A 24,925-nucleotide genomic window follows, 5' to 3' on the forward strand; every position below is an offset into this window, starting at 1 on the left:
GTTGATATTAAATGATATCAGTCCCTTAATAGGTGACAATTATCTCTTCCTTAGTGTTAGAGATAAAGGAGGATGAAGTACTTAACAACATAATAATAATTTGGTTAGTGATGAGGGTAAAAGGCTTAAGGATGATCATTTTTATTGTTGTCTGCCTATAGCAGACATTCAGGAATAACCAGATTAAATGACTATCAGGCTTCTGGAGCCATAAGATTTCTCAAATATTCATTAATTATCACTTTTGAAAAGCATTTGCTGGTATGTTACTGTTCTTATGTTGCTTTTGAACAGATGACTTAAGTCATAGTGTTATCTTTCATCTGTACTTGCCCATTTTGAGTTCAGTAATGCAAGATAGTCCCTATTAAAAAATTAGGCGGAGACACAGGAGACTTCATTGTTAAATAGAAATGATATACTTAAGATTATGTTCTTCTGGCTCCCTTAGATATTAGTGCCTTTAGTGAAAAGATTTATAACATTGTCATGTTTAAGATTGAGACCTCGAGTCTAGATTCCACTACTTTGCCTCTTCCTGTATTCCATAGCGTCCTTACCTATAAGGAATTGGCTCTTGAGAAACACAGTCTTGCTTGTCACACATGGCTTTGCCCACTGTGAGAGGGGTATGGTCAACCATCTATTAATCCAGTAGGGAAGTGAGAGATGGGGCATGTAGACAACCTTAAACAATGGGATTGATAAGCTCTTTATTTCTGTGTTTTTTAACCTGGATTCTATGAACTTTTTTCTTTATTTAAAAAATATGTTTTGATAACTTTGATTGTAGTTGATTCCTATATAATCTGCATATTTTATTTTATGCATTTAAAAATTATTCTGAGAACAGGCTCATTGACTTCATGATTCCACTGAAGGAATATATGAAACAAAAAAAGATTAAGAACCCTTGATATATACTGATTCTTGAGAGGAGGATAATGTTTAATCATTCAGTCAACAAGCATTTATTAAGTGCCAAGAAAGAGAATCAAAAGATAGTTCCTATTCTCAAGAATTTACAATCTCATGAGGAAGGCAACAAGCATTTATTAAATGCCAAGAAAGAAAATCAAAAGATAGTTGCTATTCTCAAGAATTTACAATCTAATGAGGAAGGCAGCACTCAAATATCCATTATAAACAATATGTGGTGTGGTGTGGTGTGGTGTGGTGTGGTGTGGTGTGTGTGTGTGTGTGTGTGTGTGTGTGTGTGTGTGTGTGTGTGTGTATGAGAGAGAGAGAGAGAGAAAGAGAGAGAGAGAGAGAGAGAGAAAGGGGGGGGGGAAGGGGAGAAAGGGAGAAGGAAATTAATTAACAAAAGGAAAGCACTAGCATTTAGAGGAAAGAAAGGCTTTTTGTAGAGTAGATTTTAGCTGGAATTTGAAGGAAACAAAAAGGCAGAGTTGAGGAGAGAAAAAATAACTCCAGACTTGAAGGATAGACAATGAAAATGCCTGGAATGAGAAGATGGAGGGTCCTGTGTGAAGAATGACGAGGCCATAATCACTAAATTGACCAATATGTTTTAGAAGTGAATAGGATGTAAGAAGATGTATAAACATAGGAGGCTAAAGGACTTGATAGAAGAGGATAGTGTAAAGTTCATTTAGTTCATCAAGATGTGAGAATAGGAACAGGAAGAGAGAATAGCTAGTATAGGGGTGATAGCCTGGGAAAGAACTGAGATTGGGATTGGAGGTCATGTTGAAGATGAAGAACAGGATTTGGGATTGCAAAACAAAAAAGATAGGTGGAAGGAAAACAGACTATGATCAGATAAGGGAATTTCAGAGTTCATAATCATATAAGTAAGTAGTGCCTTTTAGGTAATAGCAGTAATCATGTGTATGATTCTCTTTTCTTTTTTTTTTTTATCAATTATTTTAAAATTTTATTGCTTTGAAATATTCATTAAAAAGATACAATTACAAATCCTTCTCTCTCCCTCTTAGTCCTCCCATATCCACTGAAAAAACATGCAGCATTATATCAATTGTACATTTAAAGACATGCAAATCATATTTCCATATTAGCAACTTTTTTTGGTTAAACATAGTAGAAATATATGTTAAAATCCAATATATGCATACATATTTATAGAGTTATGCTGCACAAGAAAGATCAAATCAAACTGTGGTGTTTTTCTTCTTTAGAATAATAATTCTCTCTGGGAGCAGGTTTTTCGGGGAGGTTTTCTGGAGGCAGTCTTAGTATCAGTCAAAAGTAAATAATCACCCAAATGAAGCCAGGTGCTAAAAGTTCAGTTCTTTTATTGCCTCCAGTATAGCCTGGTTAGCTTAGAGGCCTCTCTCTCTGCTTGGTTCCAAGAGCTCCCTCTGGATGTCTCCAAATCTAAAGGTTTGTCCTTCAGCCTCTTGGTTCCAAGAGCTCCCTCCGAATGTCTCCAAATCCAAAGGTTGTCCTTCAGCCTCCAGCCAGCCAAGTGGAAAATGGAATGGATCTCTCTTGCCTCGGAGAGAGGGCTTGTGGGCTTCCTCCCAGAGTGCTCCTCTTGGACCCCTGTTAGTGTTCCGAAGTAACTCTCTCTAACCTGAAGTAACTAACTAACCCGAAGCTAAGAGACTCTTTATGTATGTTCTCCCAAAGGTTGACTCTTCCTTCTGGAGGCACACCTAAGGGAGGTGTGAATTCACAAAGTTTCGAAGTTTACTTTGTGAATCTCCCATACTTGTGAATTCCAATGAGTACTGGTGTGAACACAAGAACAATTAGTTCTACTTAGTACCTTGTTTCAGGTTCTGGCCCAAAACATCTCCTTGTAAGATCAGATCAGTGATACTGAACCATGCTAAATTAAATAATTATTGTCTCTATCAACTCTAATGACTTAACAATTTGTAAAGATTCCAACATCAAACCAGTGAGAGAGAGAGAGAGAGAGAGAGAGAGAGAGAGAGAGAGAGAGAGAGAAGCAAAATAAAATTCAAGCAAACAACAACAAAAAGAGTGAAAATGCTGTGTTGTGATCCACACTCAGTTCCCACAGACCTCTCTCTGAGTGTAGATGGCTCTCTTCATCACTGAACAATCGGAACTGGTTTAAATCATGTCATTGTTGAAGAGAGCCACGTGTATGACTGTCTTTTTTGTCTAGTTGAGAAATATGGAGCCTGGAGAGAACAGAGATGATCAATTAAAGATTTTTCTCCTTGGCACCAATAGAGAAATTTTGTTGCATATTCTCATCACATGCATCTGTTAGTAGAACGTGTTCATGCCCTTCAAAGGTATCATACTTCTACTATTGAACTGAATAATCAAGTTGAGTAATATAAGAAATTGGGTACTGGGTCCATTATCATTCTGTTTGTGGGAGCCATGCTTCTCTATTATGGTGAACACAGGATCATATAATCCCTTTAATAAAGGATGACGGAGATACTTTTGCTTGGTAACAAGGTTCCATGTAGGTGATCAGAGCATCCACCTTTGAAATACAGTGTGGCATGATCGTCCACAATTCATGACTTGCAAGTCAAGCAGTTCTCTGTTTTGCTATTTAACTGCCTCCATTTTACTGCATTGAACATCTAAAATTGGGCCGATTGTCATCACATTTGATGGGTTTTCCATCTCACATCATCATCATCATCATCAAGATCTGGCATTATTAAATTATGGAATGGACTATTAAAGTAAGCTTTGACATCATAACGCTGATTATTAGAATTAGCAATCATAGTCCTCAAAAGCTGTGTCAGTGATGAATCAGCACTATCATAAGAAAGGAGAGGCCTTTTCCATCTAGTTGTCTGGAATCTGCTTTTCAGGAAAGCCTTGCCTAATGAGGATAGATTACTCTAGATTTAATCCTGGATGACCTCTATTTTTTCTTTATTCCATTTCCTCTGTAGCATCTCTGAGTCCTTTGTTTTCAGAAAGTTCTAAATCTTCAAAGAAAATGTTTTAGATCCTTGTTAATAGGTCGGTTCTGCTTTCCTCCAGAATGCTTTGGTTCCATTATGGAAAATATAAAAAGGGCAGGTTGGGGGATAAAAGCACGGTATTGTTAGGAAGTGCTTTGCTTTTTAGTGATACAGGGAAGTGAACTTGTCTTTTTTAACATCTAGAAGAAAGAGGTTTGCTTAGCCAACTTAGTGACATTCCCAGATGAAAGGGAGAAGTTGCTTTCCTTGTAAATAGAGTTAACTTTTTTTTTAAAAGAAGATTTTTGTATTCTTTGATGTCTTTATCTTTTTTTTATTTGTATTAAGTTCTTCCTCTGGTGCTGACTATGCTGTGTTTCTTTCTGAGATCTTTGTAATACATCTTTCTGAAGTCTTCACAAAATAATTATGCAAAGTTATTTTGAGGTTTTAAGTAGTGGAAGGTCCTTTATAGAATTTTTAGAACCTTGCCATAAAGAAGTGGGATGTAATAGGAATGGCATCAATTTTATTCAGGCTAGAAGGCAAAGACATCATCCATGGACCATTGATTTGGCTTCTTTGTCAACTTGTCTTTTTGACCCACTATTGCTGTACTGATGATTCAAAGATTAAAGGGAACATCTTCCCTTTGAATTAGTAAATTGTATCCTTTTAACTTTTAAACTAGTAAATAAAGCTATTTTTATTGAATTTCTATAATTCACAAATATTTTGTTGCATCATAGTGTATCATTGTACTATCCTGAGCTAAAGATGTATAATAGTCAGGCTCCAACCTATCTTTCTAACTATGCTGAATTCCTTTTCTTCTCTTTTTCTTATGTTGCCCTCTAATAGAGTCACAGAAACTCAGAATTGTACAGAATATCATTTTATCTAACCTCTTTATGGTCATAAAGTGGTCATCCAGTCTTTATGGATGTAAATGCTTCCTGTGGCATTCAAATTTCCACTGTATAGATTTAATTGTGAGGAAATAAATCTCTCTCTGTCTCTCTGTCTCTCTGTCTCTCTCTTTTTTGAAATCAAAATTGCTTCTCTCCAACCTTCCAAATCAGTCTTTCCTGATTTGCAAATTTCTTGGATTTAGAATATATTTCCTAATTCTGGCCCTCCCTTCCCCCACAAATCCATCTTCAGCTTTTAAAGTTCTTTTAGGTCCAAATGAAGTAATACCATTTCCATTAAACCTTCCTCAAATATTTCCCTGCACATGGAAAGTAGTATTTCTTATAATATTTTGCTCCAAAGTTGTCAAACATTATAGGATATGTACTTAGTTGTGTAAATGCCCCTTCTTCTTCTACCTACCCAGTAGAATGTAAGCTCTTTGAAAGGGTCTTAATGTCATCCGTCTTTATACCTGCAGCACTTTATCCATTAGGCTGTGCTGTATCTTTAGTTCTTTGTAGCAATTTGACTTAGTTAAAGGTAGAAAAGCTCAGCAATTTGAATCTTAACTTAAAAAGAGACCGTAATGGTATGTGCTTCTACATGTGCATATTTTTTGTTTGAGCTACAGCTTTCTATAATAAAGCTATTGCATTGGAGTAATGGAAGTTTTGCAAAATCAGTCATGAGTAACAGAGCAGACATGGTTACCAATGAGAGGATCAGCTACACATTTTCTTGGTATGAAAAAGGCTATCCAAGAGACCTTTGAAGCATAATCATGCACACAGAAGATTAATAACAGTAGCAGCTTTGTCTTCAAAAATGAGGGATTGTAGTGACATTCATATTTAGCCAGCTTCTCTTGAATGATCCAGAATAATCATTGTCATATCTGAAACTTCCACTCAATTGTTTCCTGCTTTTTAGAATGAAAATAACAAGTGCCAACATTTCATGACCTGAGAATTTGTGATGTTCTCAGAACACTTTACCACTTAGCAATAATGTCTTTATTGTCATCCTCTGTTCCTAAAAGACAATGCAGTTTCCTGTTTAGCTGGAAGTGATGATCAGCCTCTCCTACATGACTATGCCAAAAGACTACTTCCCTTTGTCTCCCTGTCTATTATGCTGTTTTTTCAATATGATGATTGTTATAACCTTGTTTTAAAACAAGCTACAGGACACAGAACTATTCCTAAGCTTATTTTTGTTTTTCTTCATATGGTTCACTTTGGTGCTTATAAAATAAATTTAGTTGTGTGGGTGGCCTTATCTTAAGACGAAGTGACTTACTGTCTAGTTCTACCTTTGCTCTTAGTATAGTGTTGCCAAGTTACTTCCTTTAAATTTTCCCAAAGCCCAAACTTATTTCAACATAGTGTGACATTTAAAAAGTTAGAGAGACATAGTTTCTGGGTAATTTAACAATTTTATTAATAAGGTCAGCATGCTTATTAATAAAAGGATGGTCATTTGACCATATTTCTCTTAGACTAGGATCCCACAAGATAGGAGGTTCACTTTATATGCTCTTAGAAGAGTTGGTGATCCTGAGAGTTGCAATCAACTCTGATTGTTTAACAATGAAAAAATGAATATTACAAGAAAGGTTGGGCTACATTAGTGAAGGTCTTGCAGTATTGGCTTGGTTCATCCAAGTTTTAGTCAAAGAGATGTATAAATGTTCATATCACTTATTTGACAAAAGAGAGGATTCACTTTTTCCCAGACTTGTCTGAGCAAAAACAATAAGCAGGAATGTACCTATTAGCCTAAACTTAGAATTTCTTTTACTGTCTGATTAGATCTTGGCCTGGATAAATCTTTGAGAGAGATTTCCCACACTTGATGTCTGGAAGTAGAAAAAGGGAATGTATCTTGATGAATAATTAATTATTAACACAAGAGAGAAAATAATCATTTCTCACATCAGTTTTATTTTTTCAAAGCCTTATCCGTAGAAATTTTTAGGTTTAAAAACAAACAAACCTTTTACTAAGAATTTCCTCTACTAAATTTAATAAAACATTTATGGACTAATAATTGAACATATTCTCTTCCTAGAGATGCTTTATATATTTGAAAATGTAGTTTCCTAAAGAAACATGTTTTTGCATGATTGCAAATGTATAATCTATATCAAACTGCTTACCATTTCAAAAACAGGGGAGGATAGAGATGGAGGGAGAGAGTTTGAAGTTCAATTTTTTTTTTTCCTGAGGCAATTGGGATTAAATGACTTGCCCAGGGTCACACAGCTAGGAAGTAGTTAAATGTCTGAGGCTGGATTTGAACCCAGATCCTCCTGACTTCAGGCTGGTGTCCTATCCACTGTGCCATTTAGCTGCCCCGAAGCTCACAATTAAAAAAAAAAAAGAAAGAAAAATTGATTTTTCATGTAATTGGGAAAAAATAAAACACTCAATTTTTTTTTTTAAAGTGTAGTTTTCTTTCTGGGGTTTATTATGTTACAAGAAGGCTTTTTCTCCCCTATTCTGATACCTACCATATTTAGCTTCAATTTGATTTATCTCAAATGTTGTCAACTCTTAGTTGTTCAGGAGTAGATGATTATCATAATGAGTCACAGGATTAGACACACACAACAGTGGAGTCATGCTGACTTTAACAAACCTTTCAGCAGGAATATCATTGGAGAAGTGAAAAGCCAAGAATTGGGGCATGAGAGATGCTGTTTTTCTTTCTTATTGGCAGTTTCTTTGTGTTTTATCAAAAAAGTGAAGATTTAGGACCAGGTAATGATACTATTGAACACTGCTAGCTGAATAAGAAATTCTGTAGGCTTTAGAAGACTAGCCGTTTGATGAAACTACTATAAGGACAGATCTATATATATCTGTCAGGCAATCAACAAGCATTAATTAAGTGTGTGATGTATGCCAGGCATTGTGTTAGATTCTGGGAATAGAAGTGCAAAGCCCTAATTCTCAAGGAGCTAACATTCTTAAAGGAAAGTAAGAAGTATATATGTATAATTCTCTCCTTAAGAAACTTGTGTGCCTGTGTGTGTATTCCTGTATAGTTTGTGGGAACAGCACCAGCAGTTGGGATCAGGAAATGCTTCATGTAGAGGGCAGTCTTGAGCTATGTCCTGAAAGAAGTAAAGTATTCTTTATATGGGAAATAGTCTCATTGCAAAGGTATGAAGATAGGAGATATTCTACTTTTTGTAGAACAAAGAAAAGACCAGACTGTTCAAATTGTTGAATGCAGAACGGGGACTAATAAGTTCAGAAAGATAGTTTGGGGTCAGACTATAAAAGACTTTCATAGATTATATATTTTATCTTAGAAGCAATAGGGAACTCCTGAAATTAATTATGGAGTCACTATATTATTTCAAGAAGGCATTTTGATTGTAAAGCATAAAGATCCAGACTTATTTAAAGGAAGCATTCTGTTCAAGTATGGAAATAAAATTAAGTAACTATTCTTGTTAGGAATTATTAAGAAAGATAATAATAATAGTTAATATTTATATGGTACTTTAAGAAGAACAAAGTACTTTACAAAATTCTTATTTGATCCTTTCAACAGCCTTGAGAAGAAGATACTATTATCATTCCCATTTTACAGATGAGGAAATTGAGGCATAAACATTGTGACTTGTCCAGGGTCACAGATAGTAATTGGTTGAGACTGGCTTTTAACTCAGGTCTTCCTGATTCTGAGTTCAGCTAGCTTCCTAGGGACCAAACTGTCCTTGTATTTGTTTTCTTTAGTAACATTCTTTTTAGGACTCTCTGCTTCATTTACTAATGTTACTTTAGGTCTTTTAATAAAAGAATTATATTTTTGGTTTTAAAAAGTCATAATTGAGAGAGAAAGTATTATCTATGTGAGACCTGACTGTTTGGACAATGGGGCCAAATCACTGACCTTCCTGGTCACAGTTCCAAATTGTGGGCCAACCACTACTGGGAGGAAATTAATAGTCTTAAAACTGCAGACGTGGTAAGTTTGTGTCTACTTTTGTAACTCTGTGAGAAATCTGTCCTGTGTGGGAAAAGAGACCACCCATGCTGAGACTGTGAGAACCTTCTCTTCATTTTGGTGTTAGTTCCGTGTAACCAGCTCAGACTAAAAGACTTCAGTTATGACTCCACATATCTTGTTTGTCTCTGTTCCCTGGAGAGCTGAGCTTTGTTGTGGCCCCTGCTAGTATGTTGCTTTTGGGGGCTTGTCTTCCAGAGGAAAGGATAGTCTTTTGTTACTAAATATTGCTAGCAATGATGGGGCTCATCCTGATTTGATCACTCTTATCTGAGGGAAAATGACTCCTTTGCTTGAGCTTAGATGGGAAAGAATAGGAGATCCAGAAAATTATAACAGAAAGCCTCTTGAATGCTAACTTTGTAAGGTCTCATTTATAAAACTGACATAAATTTCACAGGAACAAAAAAATAAATATTGATCACTGATTACGTAAGAGTGTTATTGAGCTGTCCAAGTTCTGTTTGTTCCGCACAAACCATATGAAGGATGTTGTCTTGATGGTATTGTCTCCTTAGCAGGATTATATTCTTTGTTCTCTCCCTTTATTCCCCTCCTTAAGCTTTGTTAATCTAGTATTAACTTTTAAGACCTATTTACTGTTGTTGACAATTATTTCTTCCACTTTCCTGGGATTAGGAGCATGGCCCCTGGGATCTGGAAAATCATTGTAGATTTTTTTGTCTCTCCCTTCCTTCCAGAGAAGTTTTCCTTCTCTCTCTTTGCCTCTTTCTGTCTCTCTGTCTTTCTTCTGCCCTTTCTCTCTGTTTCTTTTCCCCTTGATAATTTACAATACTATACATCTATTTTATGCATTCTAAATTGTTGTGTCCTACTTTCTAGAGTCCCCATACTGGGGTGATTAAAATATCCTGCTTTCTAGAGCCCCCATGCTGGGGTGATTAAAATATACCTTCCTAGTAGAGAAGTGATGAGGTGGGACTCCCGAGGATGGTGGAAAAATGGAGTCCCTTTATTTCAAGGGCTTTCCCTTTTATATAATGTAGCAAAAACAACATTGCGCTCGTGGAACCACATAAGTAACTTGCATTGTAGTTTGCAACCTGGTATCACTCTGCTTCAATCTCCATACAGGTTGTCTCTTCCCCCTGACTTATCAGAAAGGCCAAGAGCCCTTAGGGGAAATGGGGAGCCGAACCAGATATTGGTAGCAGGTTCCCTCTGGGATGAAGGGTCTTATACCTCACCCACAGTTTCCCCACTGACTGTGACCCTCTACATCTTGCCCTTTCTTTTGTTTAATTGAAGCAGGTATATACATCAGTGGTTAAATCCATCAGCATGAGAGGAATAACAAAGGCAAGATGTAATATCATACAAGCAAGTAGTAACATAATAAACAATATGAATAAACAAAATACTATAGAAAATTTTCACGAGTCCCAGAAGAAAGGTATAAAAAATAACAATCAATTCACAACCACACATATATCCTTTAGCAGCTAAGAAATAGTCCAAAACCAATCTATTGTCCATCACTTCATGTGTCAGGGAATCCATTGATTCCTGCAGGTTTTGAAGTCCTGCATCACTCTTATTGAGAATTATATTTGATGTTCATGAGTCAGTTGCCATACATAAAGGGTTAACTGCCAGGCTCTTTTCAGTGTGGGGTACAGTCAGCGATGGAACCATCTGATGTTTCTTGGACGTTCTCCTTCGTTTCAAGGGTTTTCTTTTTTTCTGTCTCTCTGATGGACAAGGTGGATACAGCTCATTGGCACCCATTGGGTTCCTTCTCTGTTTGTTGAGATACAAGCAAACATTCTCCCCCAAGCAATTAACCTATCTCTTTACGTCCATTCACCACTCTTTGGATCTTTCCACATCACCGGGCGATCATCTAAAGATAGTGGAGCTGCTCGCACTGAATATTGTACTTCTAGTGGGTTTCATAACCTGTCTGCTAGAACCAGTGCATCTTTATCAAAAATCAAAAATTTTTTAATACATAAAGTTAAATTTAGAAATTCTCTAGGGTTACCTGTGGCACCCCCCTTTAACTAAGCATGCTTCATACTTCCCTTGGAAGGGAGGTTCATTTCTTAGTATTTGCCTCATTTCGATTGAAAAAGGACTAGATTAGCCCTTACTGCTTCTTCCTGCTTACCTATTTTATACTTAACCTTCCGGGTCATGGGGATTTCTCCACTGATTGTGTCAGTCAAGCTGATGTGTATAGGACATCATCTAGAGCCCCACATTTGGGAACCAAATGTTGTGTCCTGCTTTCTAGAGCCCAAGTTGGGGTGATTAAATGTACTGTTGCTTTCTAGAGCCCCCACACTGGAGTGATTAAAATATACCTTCCTAGTGGAGAAGTGATGAGACAGGATTCCCAAGGATAGTGGAAAAATGGAGTCCCCTTTTTTCAAGGGCTTTCCCCCTGTGAATTGATAATGTAACAAAAACAACACTGTGTACATGAGATCATGTAAACAACTTGCTATTGTACATAGTTTGCCACCTGGTATCACTCTTTTCATCTGGTATCATTTTGCTTCAATCTCCACACAGGTTGTCACCGCCCCCTGATTTCTCAGGAAGGCTGAGAGCCCGTAGGAGAGATGGGGAATTGAACATTGTTAACAGGTTCCTTCTGGGCTGAAGGGTTTTATGCCTCACCCAGAGTTTCCCTACTGACTGTGACCCTCTACACTGAATTACTTAACTTTTTTTTTTTTTTAACTCATTTGCTGGCCTTTGCATGTCATCTGTGCCTCCCGCAAAACTCGAGCAAAATTCAATTTTATTTTTTAAGCAAATCCACAATATATTGAAACCATGCAATTATGGAAGGCATAACTGTAGTTATAACTATGGTCTTTATGACCCCATTTGGGATTTTCTTGGCAAAGACACTGAAGTCATTGGCCATTTCCTTTTCTAGCTCATTTTACAGATAAGGAAACTAATTCCCAGTGTCACACAGCTTCTAAGTGTCTGAAGCTGAATTTGAACTCAGGTTTTCCTGACTTCAGATCCATCACTCTGGGTTAACGAGGCTTATTCATCTTTTGTTTTGAAGAGGATGGTGATATGGATGATATCTTGACTTGATTGTAAATTTGGGTTAAATAAGGTAGAATTGTGCAGTCATTAGCCTTCTCCCTCCCTTTCTTCCTTCCCTCCCTCCCTCCCTTCTCCCCTTCTTCTCTTCCTTTTCCCTTTTCCTCCCACCCTTTTCTCTCTCCCTTCCTCCACTCTCTACCTCCCTTCCTTCTCTCCCTTCTCTTCCTTCCTCTTTGCCTTCCTTTTAAATTGAATAGATTGGATTATTTTATAGTTAAGGTCCCTTCAAGCTTTAAAATTCTTTTATTTTTTTGTGAGGTTTAATCAAGCAATCCATTCACCACAAAATGAATCAAATCAATTCTTGATGGTTTCATGGTTATTGTCCAGTCACTTCAATTAAGATAATCACTACTATATCACCATGCAGACACAACTCATGGATTTTCCATGTACTTTGATTAAATGGTGATTAAAGCATACAGAGTAAAGATCCTTGTCCCTAGCAAAGACCTATGAAGGTCTCTCTTATTTCACTGCATGGCTCATTTTATACAAGTCTTCCTTTTATTAAAGGTACCTCACATGCTATAGAATTTCTGAAAGTGCCAACTGTATAATATTGGGAAGATTCTGTATACCGAAGGATCAGGGCTCCTACAATTCAGGAGGTTTTTTTCCGATGACTGCAATTGTTCTTCTCTAACAGGGAAATCAATGCTCGACTTGATGCAGTGTCAGAGATTATTCTCTCCGAGTCCAGTGTATTTGGCCACATACAAAATCATTTGTGCAAATTACCTGATATAGAGAGAGGACTCTGCAGTATTTATCACAAAAAGGTAAGTTGGTAAAGATCTCAGGGTGATCTCAGGAATTATGAAAGATATCATTTCAGTTTTTTGGTATTTTTAGCACATACAGTTTTGCACATAACAAAAGAAAATATTTTACTCCTCCAAAAGTTAAATCACACAAATCAATGTAATCTGAGTTTCTCTGTTATAAGAAATATAAAGTTAGCATACTTTAGTTGATCTATGAAAGAACATGTACTTTTACTTATTTTCCTTACCTTCTGTCTTCAAACTATAGCCCACTAGAAAGTTGGGTAAGATTATTTATTTAAATTTGCCTTGTGTCTTAAGGCCTGTGGGTATCTGCATATTTGACATTGTAGGATTTTTACTTGGCCATAAGCAGGTGTGTAAATGCCAGTGTTAAAATAATGATTTTAACATCTGTATTTGATATAGTTTCAATTATTTTTCCAGAAAAAGGTACAGAATATACTTTCTCTTTTACTTTGCCTCAACAAAATCATTTGGGACTACAGTAAAACATAAAGGGAAAAGCAGTATTTTAATAGACAGATGATTCTCTTTAATTTCTCATTTTAATCTGGGATTTGCTAAAACAGAAAATTCACGATGAGTATTAGCAAACAAATTAGAAGTAATTATACCTTCATAGATGCATTTTGACTTAGAAGCTTTTTACAAATTTAGGGACAGGCAGAATGAAATTCATTTTCTCAGTTTCTGATTTGAAGACTAAGTTTATCCCTAATTGTAAATTTTTTTAAAAAGATTTTTCCAGAGAAATTTGTAATTTTCTGTTTCATTGTTTTAATACTTATATAAATATGTACTCCAACATTGGGTTGATTCATGTTGAAAAGTGGAGGGAAGAGAAAATTCAGAGACAGATCAGATTTGGAAAATATAAACATTTTATTACCAATTTCAATTGTATATATAGTGATCTGTGAAGTCCCTTCTAGCTTTAAGTCCATGTTTGTAGGTACTTATCTATGCTTATTTTTGGCAAATTTGTTAGCTGACTCTTGGAACACATTATTAAACACATGTCTGTTCTTTAACATCAGCATACCCTAAATAAGCCTCTCCTTTGCACCAACTGGTGACTGATGCTTTGGGTACAAACTGTGCCAGTGGTCTGAAATTTATAAAACTGTAAGGAATTCTGAAGTGCTTTATTTGGATGTTGTGAAAATGGTTAGGCTAGGCCATATGGCTATGCAGAAAATGCTGGGCAGCAAACATAAATAGGTACTTTTGGGGATGATAATAATAGTGTATACCAAGTGGCACAAGGCTGGAGTTTTAAAAATAATTGTATCTTTTGGTAGCCAGGATTGTAAATTCAAATCTTGGGGAACAGTCTTAGTCACAAAAGCCAGGGATGCTTGGCTGAACAGTTTAGTCTTTTAATAAAAATGATGGTTTTTGTAAATCCTTTTAAAAAGGATTCTCAACTTTTTTTTTTTTTTTTGAGACATGGACCCCGTTGTAAGTCTGCTGAAGCCTATAGACTTTCTCAGAAAATATTTAAAATGTACAAAATAATATTACATAGGGTTACAAAGGATTTATTGAAATATTGATATATTGAAATGCAGATAATACATAGATCTCTGTTTTAGATTGTCTTAGCAGTCTTCACATGGCACTTTAAAGTTTTCAACGTGCTTTATATATGTGTTCTTATTTCATTTTCACAACAAACCTGTAAGGTTGGAGATATAATTATCAGTTCATTTTACAGATGGGTAAACTGAGACAGGAGACCAAGTGACTTACCCAAGGGCCACGTACCGTTAATATTTATAGTCAAAATTTGAACTTAGGTCTTCCTGACTTTCAACTCTTGCCTCTTACCCACTGAGCCAACTACCAGCTTCCATAGACATGGATTATATAAGTAAAGGGCAGGATGATGCTGATAGAGAAATTCTGCTCTCAGACCAACAGCCTCCACATCAGAAATGTTCATAAATTTCACAGGCAGAAGTGTATCAATAAATTCAAATCTTGTCTAGTCAATCAACAAGCAATTATTAAATGTCTACTATATCCCATACACTGTGTTAGTATTGGTGATACAAAACCAAACAAGAACTGATTCCTGGATTCAGTACTTTCTTTTGAGAGGACAACTTGCACACACATTAGAATATACAAATTTTGCCTAGACTATAGAGGGGATGATTCATTTTTAGGCTGAAAAGATAGTTTGGAAGTAAGTTATGGATAGCTTTATATGTCAGAGCAATTTCATTTTGTAGTTCTATAGATTTTGTATCCATAGGTACTGAGATACTCAAGTAGATCTGTTATCAATTTGGAAGTTCCTTCCAGCAATGTAGGTAACCATCTATCCCTGCTTCCCAATTCTGTGATCCTAATCCATGTGCTCTCATAAATTTGCCTCAGGCGGTCCATCCTATAGGCCTTCTTCACTTTCCGATGGAGCCTTCTAACAATCTGCCTATCATCCCTCATCCTCACCTTTTGACTAACCTATTGTCTGTCATATCATTTATTTATTAATTTTTTTTTAAATAACTTTTTATTGATAGAACGCATGCCAGGGTAATTTTTTACAGCATTATCCCTTGCATTCACTTCTGTTCCGATTTTTCCCCTCCCTCCCTCCACCCCTTCCCACAGATGGCAAGCAGTCCTTTACATGTTGAATGGGTTGCAGTATATCCTAGATACTATCCTATCATTTAAAAAAAATTTTATAAAATGTTTATTTCAGTCATGTGTTCTAAAACTTTATATATATATAAATTACAATCAAACTCTCAAGCACACCCTTTCTTGAAGTAGTTATTATTCTGTTTACTAACCTCTTTTATTCTGTCACGGTAAGAACATTTAAAAAATGTTTTCACCTATTATCCCTGATCATTATCTTCCAATTTGAAATTGCATCTGCTTCTGCCAAACAGATTATCTAGATAGAATATTTTGTTCGTGGCATGGCATATAAAGGGTTAAATTGAAAGAGCAGTCTGCCACTGACTGGGTTAATAAAAAGAGAATTAGACAGCAGTACATCTCTGCTATCTCCTAGCTTCTTTTTGAAATTCCTTCCCTTTTTTTTTTCCTCTCCTGTGTTGGGGGGATATGTAATTGTTCTCCAAACGTGCTGGAATAGTGATGTCTTCAGCAAGTTCAATTTTATTTCCCTTGTTCAAAGAATGTTAGAGTTCTAAACTTCAAATCTCAAAGGAATTCTTTGTAAAGGTAGATGTCCCTATGTTAGTATTTAACTCATCATTACTCTCTTTTTCCAAAACATTTCCTTAAATTTTGTAAGCCAAGAACTGCTGGAGAAAAATTACAAAACTCAAGAATCTGATTAGTCTATCCCCCACATGATGCAGCATAATTGTAAAAGAGTGACAATTATTTTGTAAATAGGGATAAAAATAACAAAGACTGAATTTGTAAAGAATGAAGATTAACCCATGGCACCAGTGTTCACTCAGGGTGGGAAAAAGAGGTGAATTATGGAAATAAATATAGCATTTATCAGACCAATCATAAAGAAAATACATTACAGATAAAACTTATCTAATAAAAAGGAAAGTTTCATTTTAATCAGTTTGTAATTTGCTTCAGTTTCTTTGTTTCAGAAATAATGGCATCCATATTATTGACTTTAAATATCTGAAATAGGTCCTGCATAAAAGGCTGAAAGGCTGGGAAAAATTCATCATATTCTTCTAATTTATTGGTAATGCTTTTGATGTTGTAGGTCCCCAATACCTGTTGAACATGTTTGACCACATCTTCATTAATTACTTTTACAATTTCCCAACTATATTCACTAGGACACTTAGTCATGATGAATTATCTAGTACTAGTACCTCATAAATATTTCTCGCAGCATTTATTCATTTCTCCAAGCCTGAGGTAAACTTCATTTAAGGATAGATATCAGATTTGATAAAATAGCTTTTGGAAATGATTAAGAATTGCTTGTAAAGTTTCAGGGCATGGCATATCATCCTTTTTCTTATGTTCATCTTCTTCCAAAATGGTGTTGACAATAATAGATCTTCCACTTTAATACACTTTCACTCTTATGATTTCGTATATGCCAAAGCAACAACTCCTTTGTCAGTGTTGTGATATATATACAAGTCCTTTAGAGAGATTAGTCGGCCTGCTCACATTTCTATTATGGGAGGAAGTTGCTCAAATCCACATTCTAGACTGTTAGCTTTCTTATAACTTTGGAAGGGCCCCTTGCTTTGTTCGTTTATTACTACTGGAGCTCTTTGATTACTTATCATTGCATTGATCTGGTTAAGATCTTGAAGTATTTCTGGTCAAACAAAGCCTGGCACTGGCTTTCTGGATTTCTCAGAATTTCTGTTGTCAAAGCTCTCAGATTTGTCTTCCTTGATGAATTCCTGTAATTTTCTACTTTTCTAAAGTGCGTTTTCCAAGTTCTTCACCCGTTTTTTAATAAAATTTTAAATCTTGCCATGAGGATTTGCCTTCTAAATCTTTGTGGAGATTTTGATTTTCATGTGAAAGTTTATTGATCTTGGCTGTGATTCTGGCATGATATGAGATTTTTATAACTAAGTAATATCATCCACTACTGCAAAATCCCCTTTCCTCCTTTGATTTCTGTATCTTCTTTAAAGTGCCTTAGTTGCTTTTGAATTTTTCTAATTTTTGATTCATAATAATCAGGATAAGCAATGGTTTATTGATAACATTATGTGGTGTTTGTTTGCAAAGCTGAATAAAAACTTTTCTTAGAGCTAACATGAAGTTCTTCTTTCTGTAATTTGTGAAATTCCTTTTACAAATGAGTTTTCTGTTGCCCCATCCATTTTTGTTCACACTGTTGGTATTTTGCCTGTGCAGTTTTTTGATCTTTTTGAAATTATTTCACTTGATTGTGTTGCTGGGAAACCATGACTACAATTTTTAGTTCAGTGATTTTGGATTTCACACCAGCCACAATTTGTTCCAAATCATTAGCTCATTTTTCTTCCTAAGCTGTTGATTTGCTTCAATGAGATGATGGTTCATATTCTGATTCTCTTTACCAACCTTTTTAAAGTCTATCTAATCCTCTGTGATGATGCCTAGGTTTTTTTTTCCCATGTGTTTTATGAAGAAAAGACACTGGTTTTAAGCCATTCATCAAAATTCTGCTTCTTGCTAACTTCCTGTTAGATATTCTGCCAGTATGTCTCCTGTCAGACATACTTCCTATATATCTAATAATTTAATTGATGTAGGGGATGTCAGTAGAATGACTGACTCTGTATGATCAGATGAAATAGGCAAAAAAAAAAAAAAAAACAACAACCCAAAACAAAAAACAAACAAACAAACGATTGATTGATTACCTGATTGAAAGTCATATTCCAGTCTAATAATTATTTAGCATCATGATTCAGATTTGATGCCATTTTCTGTATAACCAAGTGGAATGGAGTTATCAGTGAAGAACTCCAACAGACTTCAGTCTTGGCAAATATCTCTTGCAACTTCTACTTGATAATTAAATATTGCTGTTTAATGAATAATATCCTAAAAGACCTCTTTCATTAAAAAGAAAGCCCAAAGCACTTCCGGTATCTACATATCATTTCTTTTAAAAAAATTTACCCATTTATTCACTCATTCAGTCATTCATTTATTTTTATTTTATTTATTTCAAACTTAAATACAAAATAGGAAAGGAAAAAAAATCGCTATGTACACAGCAGAAAATGGGAGGATTCAAAATATAAAAGCAATAAATTTTCATTTCAAGAAAGCTTGTATAATAAATACTATACATTACATTGAAAGCTGTCTATCCTTTCATTTTTGCTTCCTTGTAGGTTTTCCTTTTGTTCTCCTCTGTGCACTTTTTATTTTATTCTTTTTTCCCCCTTCCTCCTCCAATGCTACAGTCAAGCTTGGAATATAATCATCTACATTTATGTATGCCCATCTACATTTACAAACATCTATGTAAGATTATACATGCTTGTTTGTCCTCTGTTTCTCTGAAGGTAGATAACATCTTCCTTCATAAATCCAAGTCTTGCATATTTTTCTAATTCCCTCTATTACAATGATATTCTAGTTGTTTTATACTATCTAGTTGTTTTTAAATAGTCTAAAACAATATTGATTAAGATAGCTGACATAGAGGGTAGTTTTCCTCTTTTTCTCTTGATTAAATTCATTTTACCTTTAACTTTGTCTGATTACTACCTCTCCTTTTTTTACATAATAAATTCTACTCATCTTTTACATTTTTTTTGGTTGTTGTTTTGTTGTTGTTCAGAATTCTTCATTGGTTGTATCTTATGGCCTACTGACATCCACTATAATGTCCCTCTATGTTGCCTCTTGTAATAATCATGTGTAATTTTGGGATGTAGTTGTATTCATTGTCATGTTGCCATACACTGGTAACAATACTACTAGCATGTTGGAGTTGTGGGGTCAAGAATCTGTAAAGCAAATTTGACACAGGTTGAATTAACTTCTCATTCAGGTGATTTAACTTGAAATCCATTTTAGACCTCTTAGAAGGTCAAAATCTATTTTATTTTTGGACATTGCTTTGGTGCTGCCCATGAAGAAAAATTAAATTTTTTTACATCCTTTTTATTCTACAGACACTGCTAACATAGTCTATATCTGCTTTTATTTATGACTACACATAAGCTAATTTTTACCATGTGAGAGAAAAAGGAAGAAACTTGGTTTCCCCACTGACCAGTAGTTTTTAAGTTTTATCTTATTTAGAAATTAACACATACCAAATAAAATGAATATTTTTGATAAAATAGAACTGAAAAAGAGGATTATATAAGAAACTGATTTTATTATGTGTGGTATATTTTCACTAGGCATTTAATAATTTAAAATTCTTAGTATCCTGTTTCCTTTACCCTTCTGTTTCTTTCTGTTCACTTCTTTAAATTCTTCAGTGCCCTCCTTTTCTTTCTCTCCTTTTGAGGAGGTGCTATCCTCTCATTAGATCTCCTTTCTTCTAAATCCTATTCTCCCTGCAGGTAAGAAAAAAGAGGGAGAAAGCTTTTAACAACTATATGTAACTAAAACAAATCCCTACATTGTCCGTATCCAAAAATACATGGCCCTCATTTTATACCTTGTCACCTTGTGAGGAAGTAAATAGAATGTTTTATGATTAGTCTTCTGGAATTGAAGTTGGTACATTCATCAGAGTTATTAAGACTTTGAAAATTGTTTTTCTTAATGATATTGATGTTTTTGTAATATTGTTTTCTGGGTGCTACTTGCTTTACTTTGTATCAATCCATACAAACCTTCCCCGATTTCTTTGAAATTGTCCTTTACATCATTTTATAGTGTAAAAATATTCAGTAGAAATTATATCACATAATTTGTTCAGTCATGGATACCTTAATTCCAGTTCTTTGCTGTAATGAAAAGAGCTACTATAAATATTTTTGGACATATGAGTCCTTTTCTCCTTTCTTTGATCTCTTTGGAATATAGCCCTGAGAGTGCTATCATTGGGTCAACTGGTATACTAAGTGTACAGTCTTGTTTGATATAGTTCCAAGTTGCTTCTCAGAATGACTTTGCCAATTTACATCTCTAGGGCATAAATTTGCCTGTATTCCATATAGTTAGTTCTCCCCATTCTCCACATATCATTTTCAATTTTTTTTGTTATTTTTGCAAATCTGATGAGTATGAGTTGAAATCTTGTATTAATTTGTATTTGTATTTAATTTGTATTAGTTTACCTAATTACTAGTAATTTGAGAGGACTCAATAGTTTTAAAAATTCTTTTCAACTCTAAATAAGTTACATGCAGTCCAGCCTGTTCTATTCTTCAGTGCTATGCTCAACATGTCCTAGTCTGCTTAATAGCTCTTCTTCATCTCAGAGAAAATGATGTGTATGTATATAGTGTATGTGCATGTACATAAATATACATATACACATGCAAATATACAATGTATATAAAACAACACAACAGAGATTTTAAATGACTTGAAAAAAATTCCAACTAAATTTTCAGCATTTAGTGTAGTTCTAGTCATATACTGGGTATCCACAAAATGCTCATGGTTTAATTAGCCATTTAGTTATTTCTATATAGATTGAATTTTTTAGAAAAATTCTGCAATTTTTTTGGTTTCCTGTCTTACTAGTCTGGAAAATGCAGGGGCTACTAACCAAGTCCTACTTTAATCAATATGCACATTTCCCGTGTAGTTGGGTTCGCTGGTGTAAGCCTCTACTTCTTGCACTTCCCTGAATTTCCAGTAGATTTTTAAAAATACTGAGTCCATGCCTCAGTATTTGGGATCTTAGATTGATCATATACTATGCTACAATGCTAATTTGCTTTTCCAAAAGGCCAATTTTGGATAGCTGCTTAAATTGGGGTCATGACATACAGACACACTCTGCAGTTTATAACCAAGAGATTTGCAAAGTAATAGGTTACAGTTATAGAGAGTTATTATCTCTAAGCATGATTCCCATATTTGCATATTCAATCCTGGTTTCTTTCTTCATTTTGCATTGTGTATCTGTTGTTCAGTCACTCAGTTATGTTTAATTCTTTGAGATTTCATGTGGAGTTTTTTTGGCAAAAATACTGAATTGTTTTGCCATTTTCTTCTCCAGTAGGTTAAGGTAAACAGAGGTTAAGTGACTAGCCAAGGGTCACACAAGCCATATTTGAACTCAAGGATTCCTGTTCACTGAGATACTCAGTAGCCTCCAGTCATACATTACCAACTGCCTATTGAATATTTCAGCATGTATCCTGTAGGCATTTCAAACTCAGTATGTTTATTTCAGCACTTGTTACTGTTCCCAGCCAAGCTCCTCCTTACAGATTTTCTCTATTTAAGTAAGCTCTTATATTTTGTTTGTTTGTTTGTTTGTTGTTTGTTTTTTGGCATGTGTGTTTATTTGTTTTTAAGTTATCCAACCACCTATTGTTATTCAGATGTTTCTTTGAAGTAGGATTTCTATGTTTAAATTTTCATTGCAGTATGACCTTTACCATCTTTTACAAAAACCAGGATTAAAAGGCAAGCTATTTATTTTTTTATTTTAATATTTATAAGTTATATGCATGGGCAATTTTACAGCATTGACAATTGCCAAACCTTTTGTTCCAATTTTTCCCCTCCTTCCCCCCACCCCCTCCCCTAGATGGCAGGATGACCAATACATGTTAAATATATTAGAGTATAAATCAAATACAAAATAAGTATACATGTCCAAATCATTATTTTGCTGTACAAAAAGAATCGGACTTTGAAATAGTGTACAATTAGCCTGTGAAGGAAATAAAAAATGCAGGCGGATAAAAATATAGGGATTGGGAATTCGATGTAATGGTTCTTAGTCATCTCCCAGAGTTCTTTCTCTGGGTGTAACTGGTTCAGTTCATTACTGCTCCGTTAGAATTGATTTGGTTCATCTCATTGCTGAAGATGGCCAGGTCCATCAGAATTGATCTTCATATAGTATTGTTGTTGAAGTATATAATGGTCCTGCTCATTTCGCTCAGCATCAGTTCATGTAAGTCTCTCCAGGCCTTTCTGAAATCATCCTGTTGGTCATTTCTTACCGAACAGTAATATTCCCTATTATTCATATACCACAATTTATTCAGCCATTCTCCAATTGATGGGCATCTACTCAGTTTCCAGTTTCTGGCCACTAGTCAAGTTATTTTGTAACCCTTATTGTTGAAAATAGATTTGATAATTTATACATTTTGTCATCATTATAAGAAGGGAATTAGAGAACCAAACTTCCTTTGGTATAACAAAAGGAAAAAATTGTTTCAGAATCCAACTTTGTAGATGAAAAGTAGAGTAAAATTAAGAGGATGCAGATATATCTTAGATTCTTTCTCTCAATAAACAGTAACATTTTTGAGGGGAAGCCTTATAATAAGGAAGATGTCTTACTTCTGATACTTGCTATCTGATTAACAATGTCCAAATCATTTTGCTTTTTAGTGTTCCAGATCTCCAGTTGCTCATTTATCTTTCCTAGTTCTAACTTAGCCCATAACAAATTTGTGGAATTCCTTGCAAATTAGTGAGCTGTGAGATGTCTCTGTAGAAGAAAAAAAAGTAACAGTTTCTGAAAACAAAAATAAATGAAATTTATTCTATTATATAACAAAAGTAGCTTTAACAGATTTAAAGTTGCAAAATTAACTTGCCTTGCTGCCTTCCTTGGATTTTGATCTTTAAAGTCATCTTCCTACTCTGGAAAATCTAATAAGTAAATATATTAATGTTCAGAGCACAGCAGAAAACTTTTCCTTTTCTTATTTTCTTGAATAATAGTGTGATTATAAATAGAAACCTTAGTATTTCATGTGTAGTAATTGATAGTAAAAATCTAGTGAATTACTAAAAGGTGCAGTTCAGAAACAAATTTTCAGTGAATGTGTGTCATGGTTTGTTTTGTTAGCAAAAATTAAATGAATGGAGGAGAGGACAGGAAGATTAGACTCAAAAAACCTAAAATTATATTTAGTTTGTTGTTTGAATTTATTTTCCTGACATCTTTAATGTGTTTTTTCAAATGCATTTTGAAAAATGAAAAACATCCTGGGTTTAAATAACTTTGTCTACATCCTTAAAACATTCTTTATCTAAATATTTACTACATAAGCATTTGGTGGCAATTCTTTATTTTAATTGGCTGAGTTTTTTATGTGCAAGATATATTCAGCAGAAGGGTAATCTTAAATCTTATGAGCTTTAAAATGATTGATTAATCATTAAATTTCATTTTTAGGTATCTTACATTCTTTAGGTTAAAACTATTTCTATTTTCAGTGTTCTACCCAAGAGTTCTTCTTGATTGTTAAAGCCTTGTGTCACCTGAAGAGAGAAATTCAAGCATTAATTCCTGCTATTACTTCCCAAATTAAATCAGACTTGCTCAAACAATACCTTCTGGAAATTCCTGAACATCTCAACCCAGTGGAGCACTATTTTAATATCCTTAATGAACAAGCTGCCAAGTAAGTATCAGACCTTTCAATATTTGTTTTAAAAAGGTAATGATTGGGGACTGGCTAAACAAAGAAAATTTGGTTTATGAATGTTATGGAATATTTTTACTCCCTAAGAAACAGCGAGTAGCAGGAATTTGAAGAAGCAAAAGAAGACATAAACTAATGCAGGAAAGTAGACAGAATCAGGAAAACAGCATGTTCAATTCAGTTATTCAGTCAGTCAGCATTTATTAATGTATCAAGTGCTAAGGATACACAAAATAATAGCAAAAATAGTCCCTGTCCTCAAGGAGTATGTGTTTTAACAGAAGAAACAACATGTAATGAACTTAGCATACATGATATATACATACATACAGAGCAGATGGAAGGTAATCTGAGAGGGAAAGGCACTAGTAGCTATTTGGATTTGGAAGGGCCTGATACAGAGATACCAGTAAAAACATTCTGTGCATGGGGGACAACCAGTACCAAGCTGCAGAAACAGGAGATGAGATGTTTTCAAGGAACTGCATGTAGCTGAGAATATCATTTTGTGTGGGGAAAAAGGTGAAGAACTTACAGATCAAGCATATATTGATCAGGGACTGTTAGCGAAAGCCTTAAAGACCTGTTTAGAAAGCATGTGATTTTAGCTAAGGCCTGGACTACATTCCACTGTCCAAAAGAGGATACATGGTGAGGAAGCATGTGATTTTAGATAAGGCTTGGACTATATTCTATTGTTCAAAGGAGTATGCGTGGTGAGAAAGCTATATATCACCTTGTTTACTATATTCCACTGACCAAATAGGGGAATAGAGCCTATGTGACCAATCACACCATATAGAGGGTGGGATTTTTGGGGTTCTTTGTCTGAAATGTATAAAAATTGTGAACATTTTCAAGGGAGTGGCTCTCTCTTGCTGTGAAATTCGCTTCACAGAACAGGATGGAGTCCACTTCTCGAGATTCTAATAAATAATTCTGCTTTCTATGAGTGATCTGAGTAATCAATTTGGGTAGATCTCTCTTTGGCCCAAACAATTTGAATCATAGAGTATGAAGAAGGGAGTAAGGCATAAGAAAACGGGGAAAATAGGAAAGGGTCAGATTATGAAGAACTTTTAGTACCAAAAAAAAAAAAAAGACTTTATATTGGATCTGGATATAATAGGAAGCCCCTAATGGTCATTGAGAGGTGAGTAAGTGACATGGTGAGACTTTTTGCTTTAGAAAA

General features: G+C 34.8%; 1 protein-coding gene and 1 pseudogene across 1 annotated transcript in view; one reads left to right on the forward strand and one right to left on the reverse strand.

Annotated features, from left to right (window-relative positions):
* The window catches only part of MSH3 (mutS homolog 3), a 216,325-nt gene that overhangs the window by 96,832 nt on the left and 94,568 nt on the right, over positions 1-24,925 (forward strand). Inside the window, exons 13-14 of the mRNA XM_051992813.1 lie at positions 12,571-12,703; positions 23,525-23,712. Of these exons, the coding sequence (XP_051848773.1) occupies positions 12,571-12,703; positions 23,525-23,712 (321 nt within the window). The remainder of the gene's footprint in view (positions 1-12,570; positions 12,704-23,524; positions 23,713-24,925) is intronic.
* Positions 16,277-18,635, reverse strand: LOC127559131 (centrosomal protein of 70 kDa-like; annotated as a pseudogene).

The sequence above is a fragment of the Antechinus flavipes genome, chromosome 1, assembly GCF_016432865.1.
Source record: "Antechinus flavipes isolate AdamAnt ecotype Samford, QLD, Australia chromosome 1, AdamAnt_v2, whole genome shotgun sequence".
In the NCBI taxonomy this organism is placed as follows: domain Eukaryota; kingdom Metazoa; phylum Chordata; class Mammalia; order Dasyuromorphia; family Dasyuridae; genus Antechinus; species Antechinus flavipes.